Consider the following 18,174-nt stretch of genomic DNA (forward strand, 5'->3'; position numbering starts at 1 on the left):
GTGAAGTAGCCTTACATGGACATTAACCGTTTTAATCTGCTGTCTTTCAACTAGTGGATGATGGACAGATTGATGGAAAGCTCTTGCGTCCCATCTCGCAGGCAATAAGGGAAAGAATGTGTCGCGTTTCTACCATTGTTCCTCTAAACTCGGAGGCTTGCCGACACTTTTTTTTTAAAAGCTCTTCATACAAACTTATAAGCGCCAGGAAGTCCCAGTTATGAGGCGTCTGTGACCAGGTTGGAGAGGGCGCGCCAAAAGCTACCTGTTACCCTTATATTTACGTCCGAAAATTTCATTATTTTGGGGAGGGGGGGAGGGGAACGGCAACTAATTTAATCTATATTTATATATGATATTTACTTTATGATCATTCCTAACCAGCAGCATCATGACATTAGTTCTGGGATTGAAGACTCTGTGGTTTCTGGCGTTCTCCTCACTTTCCCACACACTGGCAGTAAATAACAGTGGGAGATGGTGGTAAGTTTTGACCAATATTAGTCGTCAGTGAAAACAATTTAGCATCTTTTTAAGCAGGGGGAAAAAAACAGGTGCGAAGTTATTGTTTAAGTAATGAGAATCGAAAATATTGAGGTTGTTTATCTGCATGGGTCATGGAGCCAGTTCATTCTGTTCTGATTGTTTGCTTTTATTTCAGGGGAATTGTAAATATTGCGTCTTCCTCGAATCTATTGACCGACTCGAAATATGTCCAACTGGTTTTGGATCCAAGCTTGCAGCTGCTGAGCAGAAAGCAGAGGAAACTGATCCGCCAGAACCCGGGCATATTGCATAGCATCACAGGAGGGCTGCAGAACGCCATCAGAGAGTGCAAATGGCAGTTCCGCAGTCGACGCTGGAACTGTCCAACATCTCAAACTCCCAACATCTTCGGCAAGATCGTCAACCGAGGTAGGCTCTCTTTGACGAGTATATATTTACCCCAGACAGCTCTTCACCAGCGATCCTCCAGCATTAGACTCCAATAGGCCAGTTTCATCCGGAATACTATTCCGGGCCACCCCAAGTCACCCCAACGCTTAGTCAGTATCACCGGGTCGTCTTGCCGACTGCAGTCTAGCCTTGGTCGATAGGAAGACCCTGATCAGGGTAATTGAATAAAAAGAAAGTACTAGAAATGCTCAGCAGGTCAGGCAGCATCTGGGGAGAGAGAAACGGACGCTACGTTTCAGCTCGACGACCTTTCATCAGAGCTGCTGAGCATTTCCAGTATGTTTTGCTTTTATGTCAGATGTTCAGTATTTAACTGCTTCGGATAATGGGACTCCACTCAATCCAAGCCAGTCTAATCTAGTCCGGTTCCATGTCGAAACTCGGATCGCAATAACAAGGGTTGCCCTGTCCAGACCAGGTGTGGATGCAGATCTGGATCCGGACAACGGGCTCCATAGCGAAATCCCAGTCAGAGGAAGGGATGGTTCTACCTCACCTCGGCCTGAACCACATCAGCGCCCAATCTGAGATGTGTCTGTCCAACCCGGATTGGACTAGGAGTTCAGGGAACACCGAGCCAGTATACTCGGTTCATTCGAGGCTGATTAGAAGGAGGTCCGATTTCGCATAATGACCCAGAGCAGGTAACTGGTCCCTGATTTAAGTACATGCCCAAGTTAAGGTTTCTTTTAAGGCAGAAATCCAATTGCTACCTGGCCTGGTCTAGATTTGAAACGAAGCAGATTCGCATTCCAGAGACAAGTCTGGTCTTATGGGATATCCTGAAATAAGATGGAGAAACTTTGAAATGCCAGGAGCTGCCATTTAAACAATCAAAATTAAATTAAAAGCCAGTTAATATTCCCTCTTCAACCAGGCAATGCTCTCAGAGTTGGTCTCAGGAAGTTCCCAGCCTGATCCTGGTGTAGGAAACGGGTCTGCCATTGAAAGCAGAAAGCAGGGAGCAGGGAGCACTGGCAGCACACGGACTGTGTGCACAGCAGCTGAACATTCAGAGTTTGGAATTTCCAAACTCGCATCCCTGTTGGGTAGGAGTCAACACCCGACACTCAGGCTGAAAGGGTGAGTCGGCCGCTCTGGATCTGCGTTCCTTCCTCCTTGGCCAACAGGTTGATTCGAGTGAAGGTTAGTTTTGGTCGTCACAAAGTTTGGGGAGCAGAGGCGCATTCCTCAACCAGAGTCTCGAATAACTACCCTGTGCTTATTGGGAGCGCCGATGCCAGGATTCGGAACACCGCTCGGGATCAGTGCTCGGCTTCTTTCCAACCCACACCGTTCTACAGTTTTACACACAATTTGACTCACTTTGAGTTTAATGCTCCAGGCAGGGTTCCAAATTCCCGCTTTCTTTGATGCTTGCTTGATATCTCAGTGCACGCTGTTCCTGTTTCTGCATCGCCCTTTCTCCCCTCTTTCTCCTATGTGCTTGCATGGTTTCCGCCGTTTCGCTTTGCCTCTCTGATTTCCTGGTGAATTTTTGCTCCCCATTTCTCCAGATTTATGCCTGGTTCTCAGACTCCAACCATTCATTCCATGTGGCGCCTGTCAGGTTTCCCTTACATTTCTGTCCGCCTCTCGCACCTCCAACCCCATCTTCGCTCTTCCAAAGCCCAGCGGCCGTGCGCCTCCCTGCTTATCTGCGGGCGCCTCATCGTTGTCTGCTCACGCCTCACTCACTGCCCCGTTCCCACTCGGAGGCTCTCGGTTTCACCTTTCTCTCTCTTTCCAAATCCACGCACCCTCTTCCTTTGCCTAGCTGCTGACCTCCGCTCCGTCCTTCAATTCTGCGTCTCCTTCTCCCCCGTCCCATCTTCAAGTTATTGCCCCCTCCATTCTCTGGTCGTCTCTTTCTAATTCTTGGTGTTCCTCTAACGCCTTGGACCCCTCTCCTCCCCTGCAGGCTGCCGTGAGACGGCCTTCATTTTCGCTCTGACCAGTGCGGCAGTAACTCACTCGGTGTCCCGCTCGTGTTCTGAGGGCTCCATCGAGTCGTGTACGTGCGATTACCGACGGCGGGGACCCGGCGGAGCGGACTGGCACTGGGGTGGGTGCAGTGACAACATTGATTTCGGCCGCGTCTTCGGCCGCGAGTTCGTGGATTCGAGCGAAAGGGGAAGAGACCTGCGCTATCTGACCAACCTGCACAACAACGAGGCTGGCAGACTGGTAACGATTACATGATTTCAGTGCATGAAATACGCAACAGAATACGCCAATAACAAAATGAACGGAGTGAAATGCATTTAACAATCTGTCCGAAAAACTAAAAACAGATAACTTTAGGAATTATTCTCTCTTCCAACACCCCAGTTATATTCACATAACAGGGATTCTCCAGAATTCTCTAACTGGACATTAGCAGTCAGACGTTCGTTAAGTGCAAGACACTGCAGTCGAAACACGACGTAGGTCTTCAGTTGTAATTTTCATCGCAGACAAAAAAATGTGCGGTGCAAAAGCAAAATGCTGCAGATTCTGGAAATGTGAAATAAAAACAGACATGCTGTAATACTCAGGGGTCGAGCAGCATCTGTGGAGAGAGAAGTAGAGTTACTGATTCAGGTCAACGAGTTTTCATCAAGATATTGGAAAGTTTTAGGTGGCAGAGAAAGGCGAGGGCGGAGAGAACGCCGGGGAATGTCTTTGGCGGGGCGGAGACCAGGCGGGACTGAATGACACAAGTGGTGGGGGTGCCTGTTGAGAGAGGGCGGTGAAGGCGTGTTATTGCAGCTCGTCTGTCTGAGGAAGGTGTAAATAGAAGACGCGTGAGGACAGGGGAGGGAGAACAGAATGAAGCAGGAGCTGTGGGACACAAAACACGACCTTTGCTGGAAATCTGAAAATAAAGAGAATATTGGAAATATCCAACAGGACAGGCAGCATCTGTGGAGATTGAAACACGGAGCTAATGTTACAGGCTGATGACGTTTCGTCAGAATTGGCCAGTTCTGATACAAACTGGAAAAGGCTGGTGATGTGAAATCGCTGAGTTCAGTGTTGAGTCCTGACAGCTGCAACATGACTTTTCGAAAGACTGCCCATCCCTAGGTGCCTTGGAGAAGGTGGTGATGAGCTGCCTTCTTGGACCGCTGCAGGTGTTGGGGGAGGGAGTTCCAGGGTTTTGACCCAGTGACGGTGAAGGAACGGTGATATATTTCTGAGTCGGGACGGTGTGTGGCTGGGAGGGCAACTTCCCAGGTGGCGGTGTTCCACACGGAATCTGTGTGTGGTTCCTCCAACGCAGAGGAGAACCACATCATGAGCCCCACGTGCAATACATTAGATTAGAAGTAAGAGTGACCATCCGGAAGGACAGCTTGCGTCCTTGGATGGTGGAAAGTGAAGAGATAAAAGGGCAGCTGTTGCATCGGCTGTGTTTCCTTGGGAAGGTGAGGTGAGAAGGGGAATGGATATTGGTGGAGATGGAAGGGTGGACCAGGAAGTCATGGAGGGATGGTCCCCTCAGAATACTGAGCGGGGAGGTGGTGGTTGAATGTGGCATAAATCACAGAACATGATCTATGGAATGTGGAGGCTGGTGGGGTGGAAGGTGAGGACAAGGGGAACCCTGCCCCTTGCTCTGGGTGAGAACAAAAGTGTGGGAAATGGAAGTGGAGGGTGGGTGGAGTTTTCTCCAGCCCTACAGTCAGAGCAGCAGATGGTATATTTTTATTCTGTCAGGTTTTATGTACATATTCCATTCAAGTAACATCGTCACCAAATAATAATGCTAACACGAGCTGTCACGTCTTGCCTGTGAGGGTGAAAGAAGTTGGGAGGGGGCATGCCTTTCGCGCTGGCATCATTAGCACACGGGTGAGGGTAGGGGTGAGGGGCTGCTCGCGGGACCCCCCCCCCCCCCCATGTGCTGCTGCTGAATTCCACCGAGTGGCCGTAGCGAATGGCGCATCGGATAAGCCAGCCCGTAATAGTGACTGCTCTCCACTGGTAACATTTGCCTTTCCTCTTGGCCCAGAGGCAATGGCAAAGCTTCTTAACTAAGATCAGCATTATTGTTTGTTGGTGCTCTTCCTCGAATGAAATATGTCTGCAAAATCAGACGTGGGTTAAAATGGAGCACGGCACTCTGTCCGCCAGCTCCAGGCTCCCCCTTGGCCAGCTGCACCGTGAGTTGATCATTGATGCCAAGAACATTCCATTTCAAATAAGCACCTACTGTGATGAAAGTTGTATATAAAACAACAAATAGACATTGCTCAAAATATTCCACAGGTCAGTCAACTGTAGAGGGAAACTGTGAATGTTCCAGTCATTATTTTCAACTTATGTACAAAGTTGACTGACTTAAACTGAGCTCTGCAAAGGAAAGAAATGTTTCCCACTTGTTCCTAGAATGTCTCAAGGGGTTTTGCTGCCTCTCTGTTGTAATGTGGGAAACGAGTAGCAATTTGGACACAGCAAGCTCCCACAAACAGCATCAAGGTAAATAGGTACATCGTGTCTTTGGTGATGTTAGTTGAAGGGTAAATGTTAGCTGGCAGGTCGGGACAATCTGAAATAAAACCAGAAAATGCTAAAAACACTCAGCAGGTCAGGCAGCATCTGAGGAAAGAGAACTCTACAACACTGACTCACTCCTCTCTTTCCGACTGTTTCTCTCTCCACAGATGCTGCCTGACCTGCTGAGTGTTTCCAGCATTTTCTGTTTGTATTCAGATTTCAATACCTGCAATTTTGTTTTGATTTTCAGATAGGGAGAAACCCCTGCCTTTTTTGAATAGCATCAGATCATCTTTTACACGAATGGGAACAGGCAGATGGTGCCTTTAAGGTCACACCTCAAACAATACTTCATTAGAGTTGCAGAGTTGTGTTTGACACACCTGGATTCCCTTTCACACTACTCCAGTTTCACAATTTATGTAGCAGAAACGAACCTGGAAAAATTCCCAAATGATCTACTACTTGGAATGTTTTTAAATTCTGTCAGAGCCAACAGGATCCCCAGCTCTTTGCTAATGAAATGCTTCAGGAGAATTCAGATGCCAATGAGGCATCGTGTTCAGACCAGGATCAGACAGCAATGCCATAAGGAGATAGATAAGTAGCTGAGGTACTCTGTCCCCCATATTTGGAATATCCAGAATAACAGAGAAATGGCTTTGATTAGAGGGGAGAACATCCCAGCTACCTTCATTAACTGAAAGGAGCTCAATCATTTGCCTGTGGGCTGCACTCGTGCACACCGTGGATAATCATACAGACCTAGAAAGGTCAGTGTGCTCTCTCGGTAATTTGAAACTATCTCAAGTTACAGATAAGAGCAACTTCACCAAATCACCAGGCCTGCTCCCCCACCCCAAATCTTTCCAGGTCTTGGGGAATCCCAAGAGCGCCGAATTTCAACCTCTTCCCCAGGAAACATTGCTCACTTCTCTTCTCATGCAGTCAGCTCTGTCTTGTTACCTTCTGGGGAATTAGGTTAGCCATACAATCTCTACAGTCTGGGCTTTAAATTTGTCATCTTCTTCTGCCGGTATCCCTTGCCAGAGTTTTCTCAAATTAACTTTTTAATTGGTACAGTCAGAGCATTAAACCCCAACCCATGATTTGGCACCAATTTGCACTGACATCTGCAATCCTGGTTAAAATCTGGTGCAAGAAATGGGATAAAAATATCACCCTGGTGCATTAGAAGCTTATTGGATGGGGATACATTGCAGGGATTGAGTAAAGAGAGGTCTACTCTGTAGCTTTTTGATGTTAAGACCAAGTTCCTGACAAGGCAAAAAAGTGTTCAATTTTCGTCAGTAGCATCTTTAACCTTGACAGGAATAGCACAAAATCAGCTATTAGAAAAGTTGATGTCAGTCAGGTCACTTGCTGGCAGGAGTTGGGGTGGTGTTCTGTGATGTAATGTGTCATATTTCATTCTGCTCCTGAGGTGTTTCACTGCCTCTTTAAAGCCATATCGTTCAAACACAAGGCCCAAACTGAGGCCAGAACCTGGTGAATTGGTCGGGAAAGTTCAGACGCTGGCAGCAAGGTGCTTGAAATTTCTAGCTTCAGGTCAAAAGAAGCCAAAACGACTTTACAAAATACCTGTGTCCATTTAAACATGAAGAGTGCACGTAAAATGAAGCTCTGCCCTTTAAGGCTAGAAAATTTTAAGTGGCGATAGGTGATATCATTAAGAATTCAGTTGCTAGACATTGTAGTCACGAGCCTATTGGACATTTATTTAGAGAAAAGTGCCAAACTGCACATATTCTGACTGATTATTTTTGCTGCTAAGGGGTTTCACTATACCTTGATGTTCTTTATTTTTTTTCTGTCTGTAAAATGTGACCCAAATACTTGAAAGTGACATAGAACTGGACATGAGTGGTTAGAGTACAGTAGTGAAGAGGTGAGTACTGAGGGGCAGAAGAATTAATGGCATCTTGATCAATAGTGAGATCTGAATCAATGTGTAGATAGGGAAAGAAAGGGGAGATAGTGAGAGGGAAATGTAGAACAGAAGATATGAGACTGAAGAAAAAATGATGACTGGGCAATCAGTTGATTAAAGCATGTGAGGAATTTGCAAAACAGTTTTTAAAAACGCTGGACTTTAAATATACACACTGAGAGAAGGAAAGCAAAGTGCAAAATGCAACTTGAGGGAAACACAGGTAGAGGAAAAGAAGAAGCAAAGGGGCCTGAAAAAAAAGCAATGAAATGTAAAAGCAGTAAGCTGGCTTGCAAAAGGAAACAGGCGGCAAACGTGTGTAAAAACCGCGCAAGATGGGGCTCAAAGCAAACAATTCCCAAAAAGACACAACTCATCTTCAAAAACTGAGCTGAGCTGCCAATAAGAAGCGCAAAATGAAGAGGAGGAAAAAAAGCAGAGAAACTAAAGTGGTCACAATTGAGGGTTCAAGAGGAGAAAGATCACACTCGAGGATAACAAAATAGGTTGCAATACCACTCAAAAAAAGAGGAAAAGGAATGTGTCACAACTGAGGGAAAGTAAATACAATATGAGTGTCAATAAAGAGGTTGCAGGAGATGATAAAAGAGGAGAAAGTAAACAGGTCACAATCCAAGTAAAAAACAAAAAAAAGTAAACAGGTCATAACAGGTTAAAGAGGGCAAATAAACAAGTCACAATGGAGGTTTAAAAAAAACTAAACTGGCCACATTAGAGGCTGAAGGAGTGGTAAATTAACAAATCACAAATCGGAGCAAACAGAAAATAAGCAGGCCATAATATCATTGAAGAGGAAGAGGTAAACGGATCACAGTAATGGTTAATGAGGGGAAAGCAAATAAGTCAAAATGGAATTTAATGAGAAGGAAAGCAGCTCACAATTGTGGCTAAAAGTGGAGAAAGTAAAGACGTGAACATAGAGGCAAAATACCAGGTCACAAACGTGGGTAAAGAAGAGGGAAAACAAGATACAAATGAGGTTAAATGAAGAGCAAGATAAAGCGCACAATTGAATTTAAGGAGGACAAAGTAAACAGACCATAAGAGAAGTTAAGGGAGGAGAAACCAAGTCATAGGAGAGGTTAAAGATGAGCTAGCAAATAGGTCACAACAGAGATTCAGGAGGAGAAAGTCAAGAGGTGGCACTAGAGGTTAAAGAGAGGAAAAGAAAATCAGGTTGAGCTGGTTAAAAGAGGAGAAAGTAAGACATAGGAGATAAAGTAAAGAGATGACAACAGCGATTAAGGAGAAGCCAAGTAGTTTAGAAATGAGATTAACACAGGGAGAAAGTTAATAGAGTTTCAACCAGAAGCTAGTTTAAAGCCAGAGTTTAAACCTGGACATTCAACCAATACAGTCGAGTTTAAAGGAAAGAAAACAACGCGATCACAAGAGAGGTTAAAGAGAAGAAAACAAAGGAGTCACAATAAAAGTGAAAAAGGAAGACTTCTAACAGGACGCAATAGATGTTCTAGGAAGATAAATGGGGCACAGTAGAGTTTAAAGAGGAGGAAGAAACCCGCTCACAAATGGAGGTTAAAGCCAGAGAAAGTAAACGAGTCACATTGCAGTTTAAGAGGAGAAAGTGCACAGGTCACAAGAGAGCGAAGGCATCACTGAGAGTGCACGGTAACCAGCAGGCTGAGTGGGTGAGCTCCGTCCGTTCATCATTTGGCGGTCTCTTGCACGTAGTCCGAGAGAACAGACGCATTCAGCACATAAACGGAGCGCAAAATCGAATAATCGTTTAGCGACACAGAAGGAGGCCATTCGGCCCACTCTTTGCATGCTGGCTCCAATTCCATCAGTCCCATTTTCCTTTTTATTGTCCTGGACCAATGCAGCTTGTTCTCTCACACGTGTCCACCAAGTTCGCCTTGATCCTTTTTGCCATTAATCTGCACTGAGGCGTAATTTACAGCGGCCATTTAACCTACCAGCGTATCGTAGGAAGGAAACCAACCCCCGCGGGAGAGTCACAGGGAGATGGTGACACAGACAGCACCCGAGGTCAGGATCGAACCCGGGTCGTTGGAGCCGTGTGTTCTGTTTACTGGAACTCACAGCTCCAACGGTAGAACCTGAGTATTGGAAAAGCGGGGGTTGGAGTAAATTCCCAAGGGGGGAGATTGTAATGGAGCGTTACCTATCCTGGAGAAAAAAAACTTGAGGATTTGATCGTAGTTCAGCGTGTAACAAGAAACTTCGATTAGAAGTTCAAGGACTACACAGAAAACACTTGGTTGTAGTCTAGTAAAGGGCGTGACAAGAAAGAAAATCACAAGATGTAAGTGTACCTTTATACGAATTCTATGCATAAGCAAGACTTCTGGTATATGAACTATCTGAACACATTAGCAGGTCAGCGTGTCTCGCAAGGCACTAGCGCCCGCACCGTTGTCTCTGTCATTGGTAAGGCTCTGAACTTTGATAGAAATGGTTGGTTTTACTCAACAACCCAGCTTTAGCAATCAGTTCCACTTTAGCTCGAGATACATTTTACAGGCACTAATATTATAAAATAAATCAATTTAATCATTATATGCACGGGATCAAAGGATCACTATACTGTAGAGAATTGGGCCGGATCGTGCTGGCTGTGTTTCTGAAGAGAAACCGCAGCAAGTCAGTCCCAGACTTGCGTGGAGCCGCTCTGATTCCAGCAGGAGCTGCGTTGTGGCCGTTGCTGCCACTCCGCTTTGTTGCTGTGGAGATCAAACGTGGAGCCCGACCTTGGTTGGATGCTCCAGCGTTACACTGAGGATTCCACCGCTTCGATCCCACGTCATCACACCTGGTGTAGCATTGCAGACCCTGATCATTTCAATGGGGATTCTCGGTTGTGAGGATGGGAAAGATAAGTATTTTTTAAAATACTTTTGCTTGTAGTTTATTGATTTGTAATTGTCTGGTATTTTAATTAACTTTGCATTTCTTTTATTTTAGCTATTCACCTCACTTTTAACAGTCTGGGAAAGACTCTGAATGTCAGAGATATTCAAAGTCTGCAAAAGAAAGCGCGCCCAGCTTTGGCGGGAGGCGAGGCTCCGCCTCCTGTCGAAGCTTTCAGGGACGGGGCCTCAGCACAAAGCTGCTTGAGGATTCGCTCAGCCTTGCCACTTGACCTCGGGTGTGGAGCAGCAGCAAGGTCAACACTTGGCAAATGGCTCAGTGAAGACTGGCTGGAGTTCAGGTTCGGCAAAAAGTTTGCAGTGTTAGTTGGTAAAGTGATGAAATACGTAGCATTTAACACCAGTAGTCAAAACCCAAAATCTTCAGATACTGGAAATCTGAAATAAAACAGAAAATGCTGGGAAATGCTCAACAGGTCAGGCAGCGTCTGTGGAGAGAAGAACAGAGTGCATGTTTCAGGTTGAAGACCATCAGAATTAAGAGAATACAGAAACTAAACAAGGTTTTAAACACTACAGAGAAGGGTGGAGATAACTAAAAATAGCTGTGATAGGGTAGAGACTGAAAGATACTGAATGATGTAACTGCTGGTGGTGCCTGCTGAGAGAGAGCCGTTAATGGCAGATGGTCTGGTTGGAGGAGAGGGTGAATGAGAATAGAGGGGAGAGAATGAAAACTAAAGTTGGAAGAGATACAAAGCACTGCAGTAGCTTGAAATCTGAAAAGAGGATGCTGGAAGTACTCAGCAGGTCGGGCAGCATCCATGGAGAAAGAAATGTAGCTGATATTACAGGTTGATGAGCTTTCATCAGAATTGACCAGTTCTGACTTGAACTGGAAATGCTGGTTACCTGAAATTGCTGCATTCAGCGTTGAGTCCTGAGGCAGCTGGAAACTCAGGGTTGTCCTTGCAGACTGAAGGGGCACTCTGACGATGACACCTTCCACACCATTCCCTCCAAGACGTCTCCTTTTTTCCTTAACTGGTTTCCCCTCCAAGGCTCTCAACCGTGTCTATTCCATTTCCTAAACTTCTGCCCTGACCCCCACCCAGAGCAAAGATAGGGTTCCTCCACCCCACCAGCCTCCAAATTCAATGCATCATCCTCTGTGATCTCCGCCTCCTTCAACACAATGCTACCACCTCACTTCACCTTTCAACATTCCTAAGGAACCATTCCCTCCATGACTCCCTGGCCACTCGTCCCATCTCCAGTAACACACACTCCTCTTCTCACATCACCTTTTCTTGAAACACTTGCTGTTTTGCTTCTTTCCTTCCCACCATCCAGGGACCCAAGCAGCCATTCAGTTGGTGCTTGTTCTAATTTAGTGTGCTGCATTTGGTGCTCACAATGTGTTCTCTACATTGGAGCAATCAACACAGATTGGGTGACCCCCCCCCCCCCCCCTTCAGTCTGTAAGGTGGACCCTAAGCTTCCAGTTGTTTGTCACTTAAATTTTTTCATCCACTTCCACTCTGACCTTCCCGTCTATGGTCTCTCACACTGTTCCGGTAAAGCCAACGCAAGTCCAGGAGCAGCACCTCATTTCCAGACAAGGCACATTACATCCCTCAGGACTCAACAATGACTTCAACAATGTCAGATAACCAGCCTGGCCAGTTCTGGTGAAAGTTCATCAACCTGTAATATTAGTTCTGTGTTTCTCTCCACAGAGGCTGCCTGACCTGCAGGGTATTTCCAGCATTTCCTTACTTCAGGTTCCCAGGATCTGTGGTGTTTTGTATCTTACGGTTCCATCATCAATTTGTTTACTCTCTCCTTTCATTTCATGCATCCTCTTCTACTTACACCTCCTCCAGACAGATCAGCTGTGATTAACAAGCCTTCCCCACCCTCTCTCAGCAGGCACCACCCCCATTTGTGCCATTCAGTCTCCTTTGGTCTACCCCAGTCATTCCCTCTGTTCTCCCTCTGCCCTCCCCTCCTCTGCAACTTCAAACATGTTTGATTTGTAACGTTTCTCCACCATTGAGCTGAAGGACCAACTTTACTTCTCTCTCCACAGACCCTGCCTGACCTACTGAGTATTTCCAGCATTCTCTATTTTTATTTAACACCAGTAACTCTGCTGAGGCTCACGCCGTAACCTCTCTACCATACATCCATTCTTATTTCAAGGACATTAGGAGCACTTGTTGGTGATAGGGCTTTGACACAGTAACCCTCATTCCCTGCAAGCTTGGCTTCTGCCAGATATGTATGAGTGGGACTGCAGAACTGCCCCCTTACGTGGGGGTTGTTGGTACCAGGGATAAAATGAATTGGTCTCCCAGCAGACTAATTTGTTGCACCATTACAGGCATATGCTTAGTATCATGCTCACCTCACAATGGTTCTGTAAGTTCCTGATTGTCTGATTTGGTATTTCAACCTCACATATCCAGAGAATTGATCAGTTCTTTGATTGAACCTTAAGGAAAAATGATGTTTCTTTATTGGCAAATTAAACTTCCAGAGTAAACAGAACATCGACGTCGTTTTCTTGAAGACAAACGATACATTCCTATCTGCTCCTTCCCATTCATTGATCTTGCACCTTGGACGCCTCTTGTTTATCATATTGCTCTGGTGAGTGTGTGTTTGTCCAGCAGGTTGGCTCAATCTTCAGACTGATAACATAACAACAACACCATAAGACATAGGAGCAGAATTAGGCCATTCGGCCCATCGAATCTGCCCTGCCATTCGAACGGCTGATATTTTTCTCTCAACCCCATCCTCCCTGTAACCTTGGTTAGAGGAGGGGAGCATTTCAGAAATGAACCACATGGAATAAAAGTGGTAATGGAGAACGTTTAAAGACATATGAAAACAACAAAGCAGACATTGGGGTCAGCCAAAGGACAGCATGCAATGAAATTGCTCCAAATAATTGCGTTGACAATTATCTTTGTTGCCACCATGCCTTTCTCCACTCTGGAGGACGTATTATTAGCTCTGTTGAGTTATTCTATTCTTCTACTGCAATTTCACTGGGAGGTTAGAGAAATACCCTGGAGGTAAAAGCACAATGGGTCATTTTGTGTCCCAGTCTGGGAGCTGTGCTGGTCTTTCACTGATGTTACAATGGGAGATCAGGCCATCTCTGTGGAAAATCACACCCCAAGTCTGTAAGACAATAAAGGTGCAAATCAAAACACACAAATTAGAAACTATGTGATTTGAATCTTGCACCTAAGATATTCAGTGTTCAAAATCGTGCCCCCTCCCCCCCCATAATAGAACAGAGAATCACTCATAAACTATCAGGTTAACAAAATCACCACTTTAGATTGAAGAGAAATTCACTTGTTTTCAGAAGGACACTCAGCCATCATGGAAATACGGATAAGAACACAGGACGTAAGAGCTGGAGTAGGCCATATGGTCCCTTAAGCCTGCATTCCTAGTCAAAAAGATCATAGCTGATCTGATTGCTGGTCTCAGCTCCATATCCAGCCTGTTCCCCATAACTGTTGACTCCACTGTAGCCCAAGCTCTCTAAATGACTCCACCTCCACAACCCTTTGAGAGAAGAAATGCTTCCTTGTCCGCATGTTAAATGGGCAATCCCTTATTCTGTATCTTGTTCTGGCTGGCAGCTTGTTTGTTCAGTAATCTGAAGAATACATGTAGTATGAAGTAAGGTTGCAAAGATAGGGATATGGTAGCAGAGTGGTTAAATTACTGGACCAGTATCCAGAGACCTGAACTATTGATCTTGTGACACAAGTTCTGGGGAACTTAAGTTCAAGTAATGAGATACATCTGGAATAAAAAGCTAGTATCAGAAAGCATGACTATGAAACCACTGGATTGTCATAAAAATCTATTTGGTGCAATGATGTCTTTCAGAGAAGGAAACCTGCCATGATTACTTGGTCTGGCCTATCTGTGACCCCCAGACTTTCTAAAATGGCACAGCAGTGATTCTGTTAACCCCAATAGCTTTTGACATAAACTATTCTCTGTTGCTGTTGGGGGGGTGGGGAGGGGGGGGGTGTATTTTGAACACAGAATATCTTCGGGGCCTGGCCGAATCACATTGTTTAAATTCTGGCTGACCCAGCCATCCTCACTTCCCTTGAAAGAGTAAAATCAAAATTCAGCAGAATCATTGAAGTTACACATGCAATTGCCTTAGCCACAGATCCAAGTTTCCTTGAAAGTGTGACAGAATTTCCAGGGTGTTCGAATCATCACTGCACAGAGCGAGGGCATTCAGCCCATCAAGCCCTGCTGGCTCTCTGCAATAGCCACCCAGTCAGTCCTACCCTCCAGTTCTTTGCCAACACCCCTGTACTTTTCTTTCCATCCAGGAGCCCCCTGAACATAACGATTGAATCTGCTTTTACTGGCCCTTCAAGCAGTGACTACTTGCTTCTTTTTTCTCATCACCCCGAGCCTTTCACCAAGTATCTCTTGTCCTTGATGCCTTTCCTGAAGCAGTTCCTCTTTATTCATTTTCTCCACACCCTAGACAATTTTTGAATACACCCGTGCAATAGAACTGTGCCTAAGGCTCTGCATCCCTCTGATGGTGCATGAGGCGCCAGGATTTTTTTAAATTGACATTTATACGTCTTGCAGTTTGAAATTCAACCCATAGATGTGTCTCCCTCAGCAGAGAGGTTATTAGCCAGTGGACATAGATTTAAGGATTCGAAGAGATTGTCAAAAATCTATTTCAAACAGAGGAAAGTGGAGGTCTGGAGATTTTTAATGAGCAGTCGACCTTTCATCTGGACACTGGTGAAGGGTCTCGACCGGAAACGTTGACTGTCCATTTCGCCCCACAGATGCTGCCCGACCCGCTGAGTTCCTGCAGCAGATTGTGTGTTGCTTCAAATATTTGATTAGCATTTTTGGTTATTCTTAATCACTCACTTCTGGTCAATGTTAAACGAGTAATAACCAGAATGCAATCTTTTGATTTCCCCCCCTTATCAAAGCCACCATCCACAACCCATAAAATCACACACAATAACTTCTTTGTACTGTTAAAGTCACCATTATCCATCTCCACTCAGGTTAAGCATATACACACACGCACAACACACACACGCGCGCGCGCGCGCACATGTACACACACGTACACACGCACATGTACATATGCACACACACAAGCACAAACACACATGTACGCACACACACAGATACACATATACGTACACACACACACAGACGCATGCACACAGACACACACAGACACCACACACACACACACCATGATTAATAAACACACAAAACTGTTGCAGAAAACAATCCACCAAATTTAACGTTTAATGTTAGAAATAACTTCCCAAAAGTTGTTCCTGCCCCCCAGTGTTGTCCATCTGTTCAAGATCAGGAGGGTCGAGTTCTTGGAAATGGAATTGGTTTATTATTGTCACGTGTGCCGAGATACAGTGAAAAACTTTTATTTGCGTTTTAATCTTCTCTGTTGCAAATAACTCTTTCTTTACTCGTCCGGGAGCAAGAGCTGTAGACCAGTCGGGTGCACAGCAGAGTGCATCACACCTCTTTATTGAACCTCCTAGACTGCGCCTGTAGAGTTCCAGAACACGTCTCATTTTCCACGGCCCTTGTTCACTCAGATGCCACCATCGGAGCACTTCGCCTGCAGTGGGTATTCGTATTTCTAAGACGTAGACATTGGTCCAGAAGCAATCCCTCCTCTGTCTCAGATAGGTTGCATCCACAACAGTTGAGACAATGTCCTCCGATATCCTGCCTAGGGACCATTAATAGTGAGTTCATATCTTTCCACATGTTTACATATACTGATCGGTATTTATCAATTTCACAGACAGTCCATGCCGAGATGAGACAGGAATGTAAGTGCCATGGAATGTCTGGCTCTTGCACCGTTAAAACCTGTTGGATGCGGCTCCCCACCTTTCGGACAGTGGGTAACTTGCTCAAAGACCGGTTTGACGGAGCCTCCCGAGTGATCTACAGCAACAAAGGCAGTAACCGCGCCTCCCGGGCAGACATGCGACACCTGGAGCCCGAGAACCCTGCTCACAAGCCACACTCTCCCCAGGACCTGGTCTACTTCGAGAAGTCGCCCAACTTCTGCACAGCAAACAGCAAAATGGGCACCACAGGTACGACGGGCCGAGCCTGCAATAACACCTCGCTGGGCTTGGACGGCTGCGACCTGCTGTGCTGTGGGAGGGGATTCCGTACTCTGACCCAAAGGGTCACCGAGAGGTGTCACTGCACTTTTCATTGGTGCTGCCATGTTAGCTGCCTGAACTGTACGACCACACAAACTCTGCACGAGTGCCTTTGAGGGCGTCTTCTTCTGGCTTCATCGCTTGGGGTGGCAACGGGGGACAAAGGTCAACTCAGTCATGGGGATATCTGGTGGTAGTGGGGCGGACTACGTGAAAATAAACGGGTTTCCCAAAATGGGGCCTGTCTCCACAGTAAAAGACTCTACAAAGAAACCGTTTGTGGTAGATAGGTACCTCAAGGAGACCCTTGTTTGTAAACATTCACTCAGTGCGTCCAAGGTAAACACAAACATTGTATCAGGCTATGCGGATCAGTAGGGTATGAGATTTCCCCCCCCCCCCCCAAAAAAACTCTTCAGGACGCGAACCTATCGAGGACATGCCATAGCCACTCAAACCTCTCCTTTCAAACAAACATTGTGCAAAGATATCTATATTAAACTTATAATTTATTGCTGGGGTTCTTATACATTTTCTACAGAGTAAAATACTGATTTAGCATTTCAATAGGACCGAAGTTCCCCCCAACCCCTCAAAATAAACCTGCCACCGCTGTCTGTGCGGTTTTAGTGGAGTGCTTCGCCTGTCTGAAACAAAGGAGCGCAGAATGGGGAAGTTCAAAGCCGGAGCATGTTCTTTATCTCTCGGCGATGTCCTGGGGAATGGTGAATACTGTGGGAGGCTCGCACAGGTGCAACGTCCACCACAAGCGAATGCCAGCGCGGGCATTGAACAGCCTCCTCCTGCGGGCACCGTCAGCCTGGCGGTTTTGGGCTTGTGGGTCGAGTTACTGAGTGGGCCATCTAGAAACTTCCAAACTTAAACATTAGCCACCAGAATTCTGCCTTTTAAAATGGAAAGGCATGTTTTCTACTTAATGCATTGCCTCGTAGTTTGTAGAATTCTTTATTGGAGCTTTTGATGAACTTTTCGCGATTAGCAGAGTAAGCATCAGAACAGAAGCTTATCTTCACCCTGCTCCACCTCTACCATGTGCCTGAACTGGTCTTGGACTGACCGAAAGTTGTTGACGTTGCTTCGGCCGCCGTTACTGATTCCGGCGCAAATTATGCCCGCGTCCAGACGTCTGCCTTTTCCTTGCGTTTTCGTGAAAACGTAGGCGCATACCGCTGAACGCAAAATCTACCACGAACCAGGCAGCGTTTTAAATAGTCATGTTAATGTTTAAAACTGTTGCTTTTTTAAAAAAAAACTATTCTTTGGTGTACTGAGAGTAGCAGTGTGAGTAATATCACTGAAAGTGGGTTAAACACAAGGCATTTTAATCAGCCTCATTCTTCTACCTGTGAACAACCTGACTTTTAATTACGTTACAAACGATACAGGACAGGACAGTGAAACTGCGGAACAATAATCAGTTTCCTCGCGCATTAAACAGAAACATTCAAAAGCTTTTAAAACTTTACTGACAATATCAACTTAATTAAATAAAAACCCTTAATGCCAACATTTAGAACTGTTCAATGCTTGCTCATTCTTGCAGGATCGTGGCCAGTTCTGTGGGTGGAACCCGCTCTCTTGCCTCTTGTTTAAACTAGCGCAAAAGCGCAAATATTAGATGTGCGCCAAACGTATATTTCGC

At 45.6% G+C, this 18,174-nt stretch overlaps 1 protein-coding gene across 1 annotated transcript; it reads left to right on the top strand.

Moving 5' to 3' along the window:
- Positions 1–391: 391 nt before the first annotated feature.
- On the top strand, positions 392–16,627 carry wnt1 (wingless-type MMTV integration site family, member 1). The gene is made up of 4 exons (XM_052009625.1): positions 392–483; positions 662–915; positions 2,879–3,144; positions 16,139–16,627. Exons 1-4 carry the CDS (start codon positions 392–394, stop codon positions 16,625–16,627), a joined length of 1,101 nt encoding a protein of 366 aa, XP_051865585.1.
- Positions 16,628–18,174: the final 1,547 nt, after the last annotated feature.

The sequence above is a fragment of the Pristis pectinata genome, chromosome X, assembly GCF_009764475.1.
Source record: "Pristis pectinata isolate sPriPec2 chromosome X, sPriPec2.1.pri, whole genome shotgun sequence".
NCBI classification, from domain to species: Eukaryota; Metazoa; Chordata; class Chondrichthyes; order Rhinopristiformes; family Pristidae; genus Pristis; species Pristis pectinata.

Coding starts and splice junctions, on each gene's coding strand:
- wnt1 (XM_052009625.1), top strand. CDS start 392: ATGACATTAGTTCTGGGATTGAAGACTCTGTGGTTTCTGGCGTTCTCC. Junction 484..661: donor AATAACAGTGGGAGATGGTG/GTAAGTTTTGAC, acceptor CTTTTATTTCAG/GGGAATTGTAAATATTGCGT. Junction 916..2,878: donor CGGCAAGATCGTCAACCGAG/GTAGGCTCTCTT, acceptor CCTCCCCTGCAG/GCTGCCGTGAGACGGCCTTC.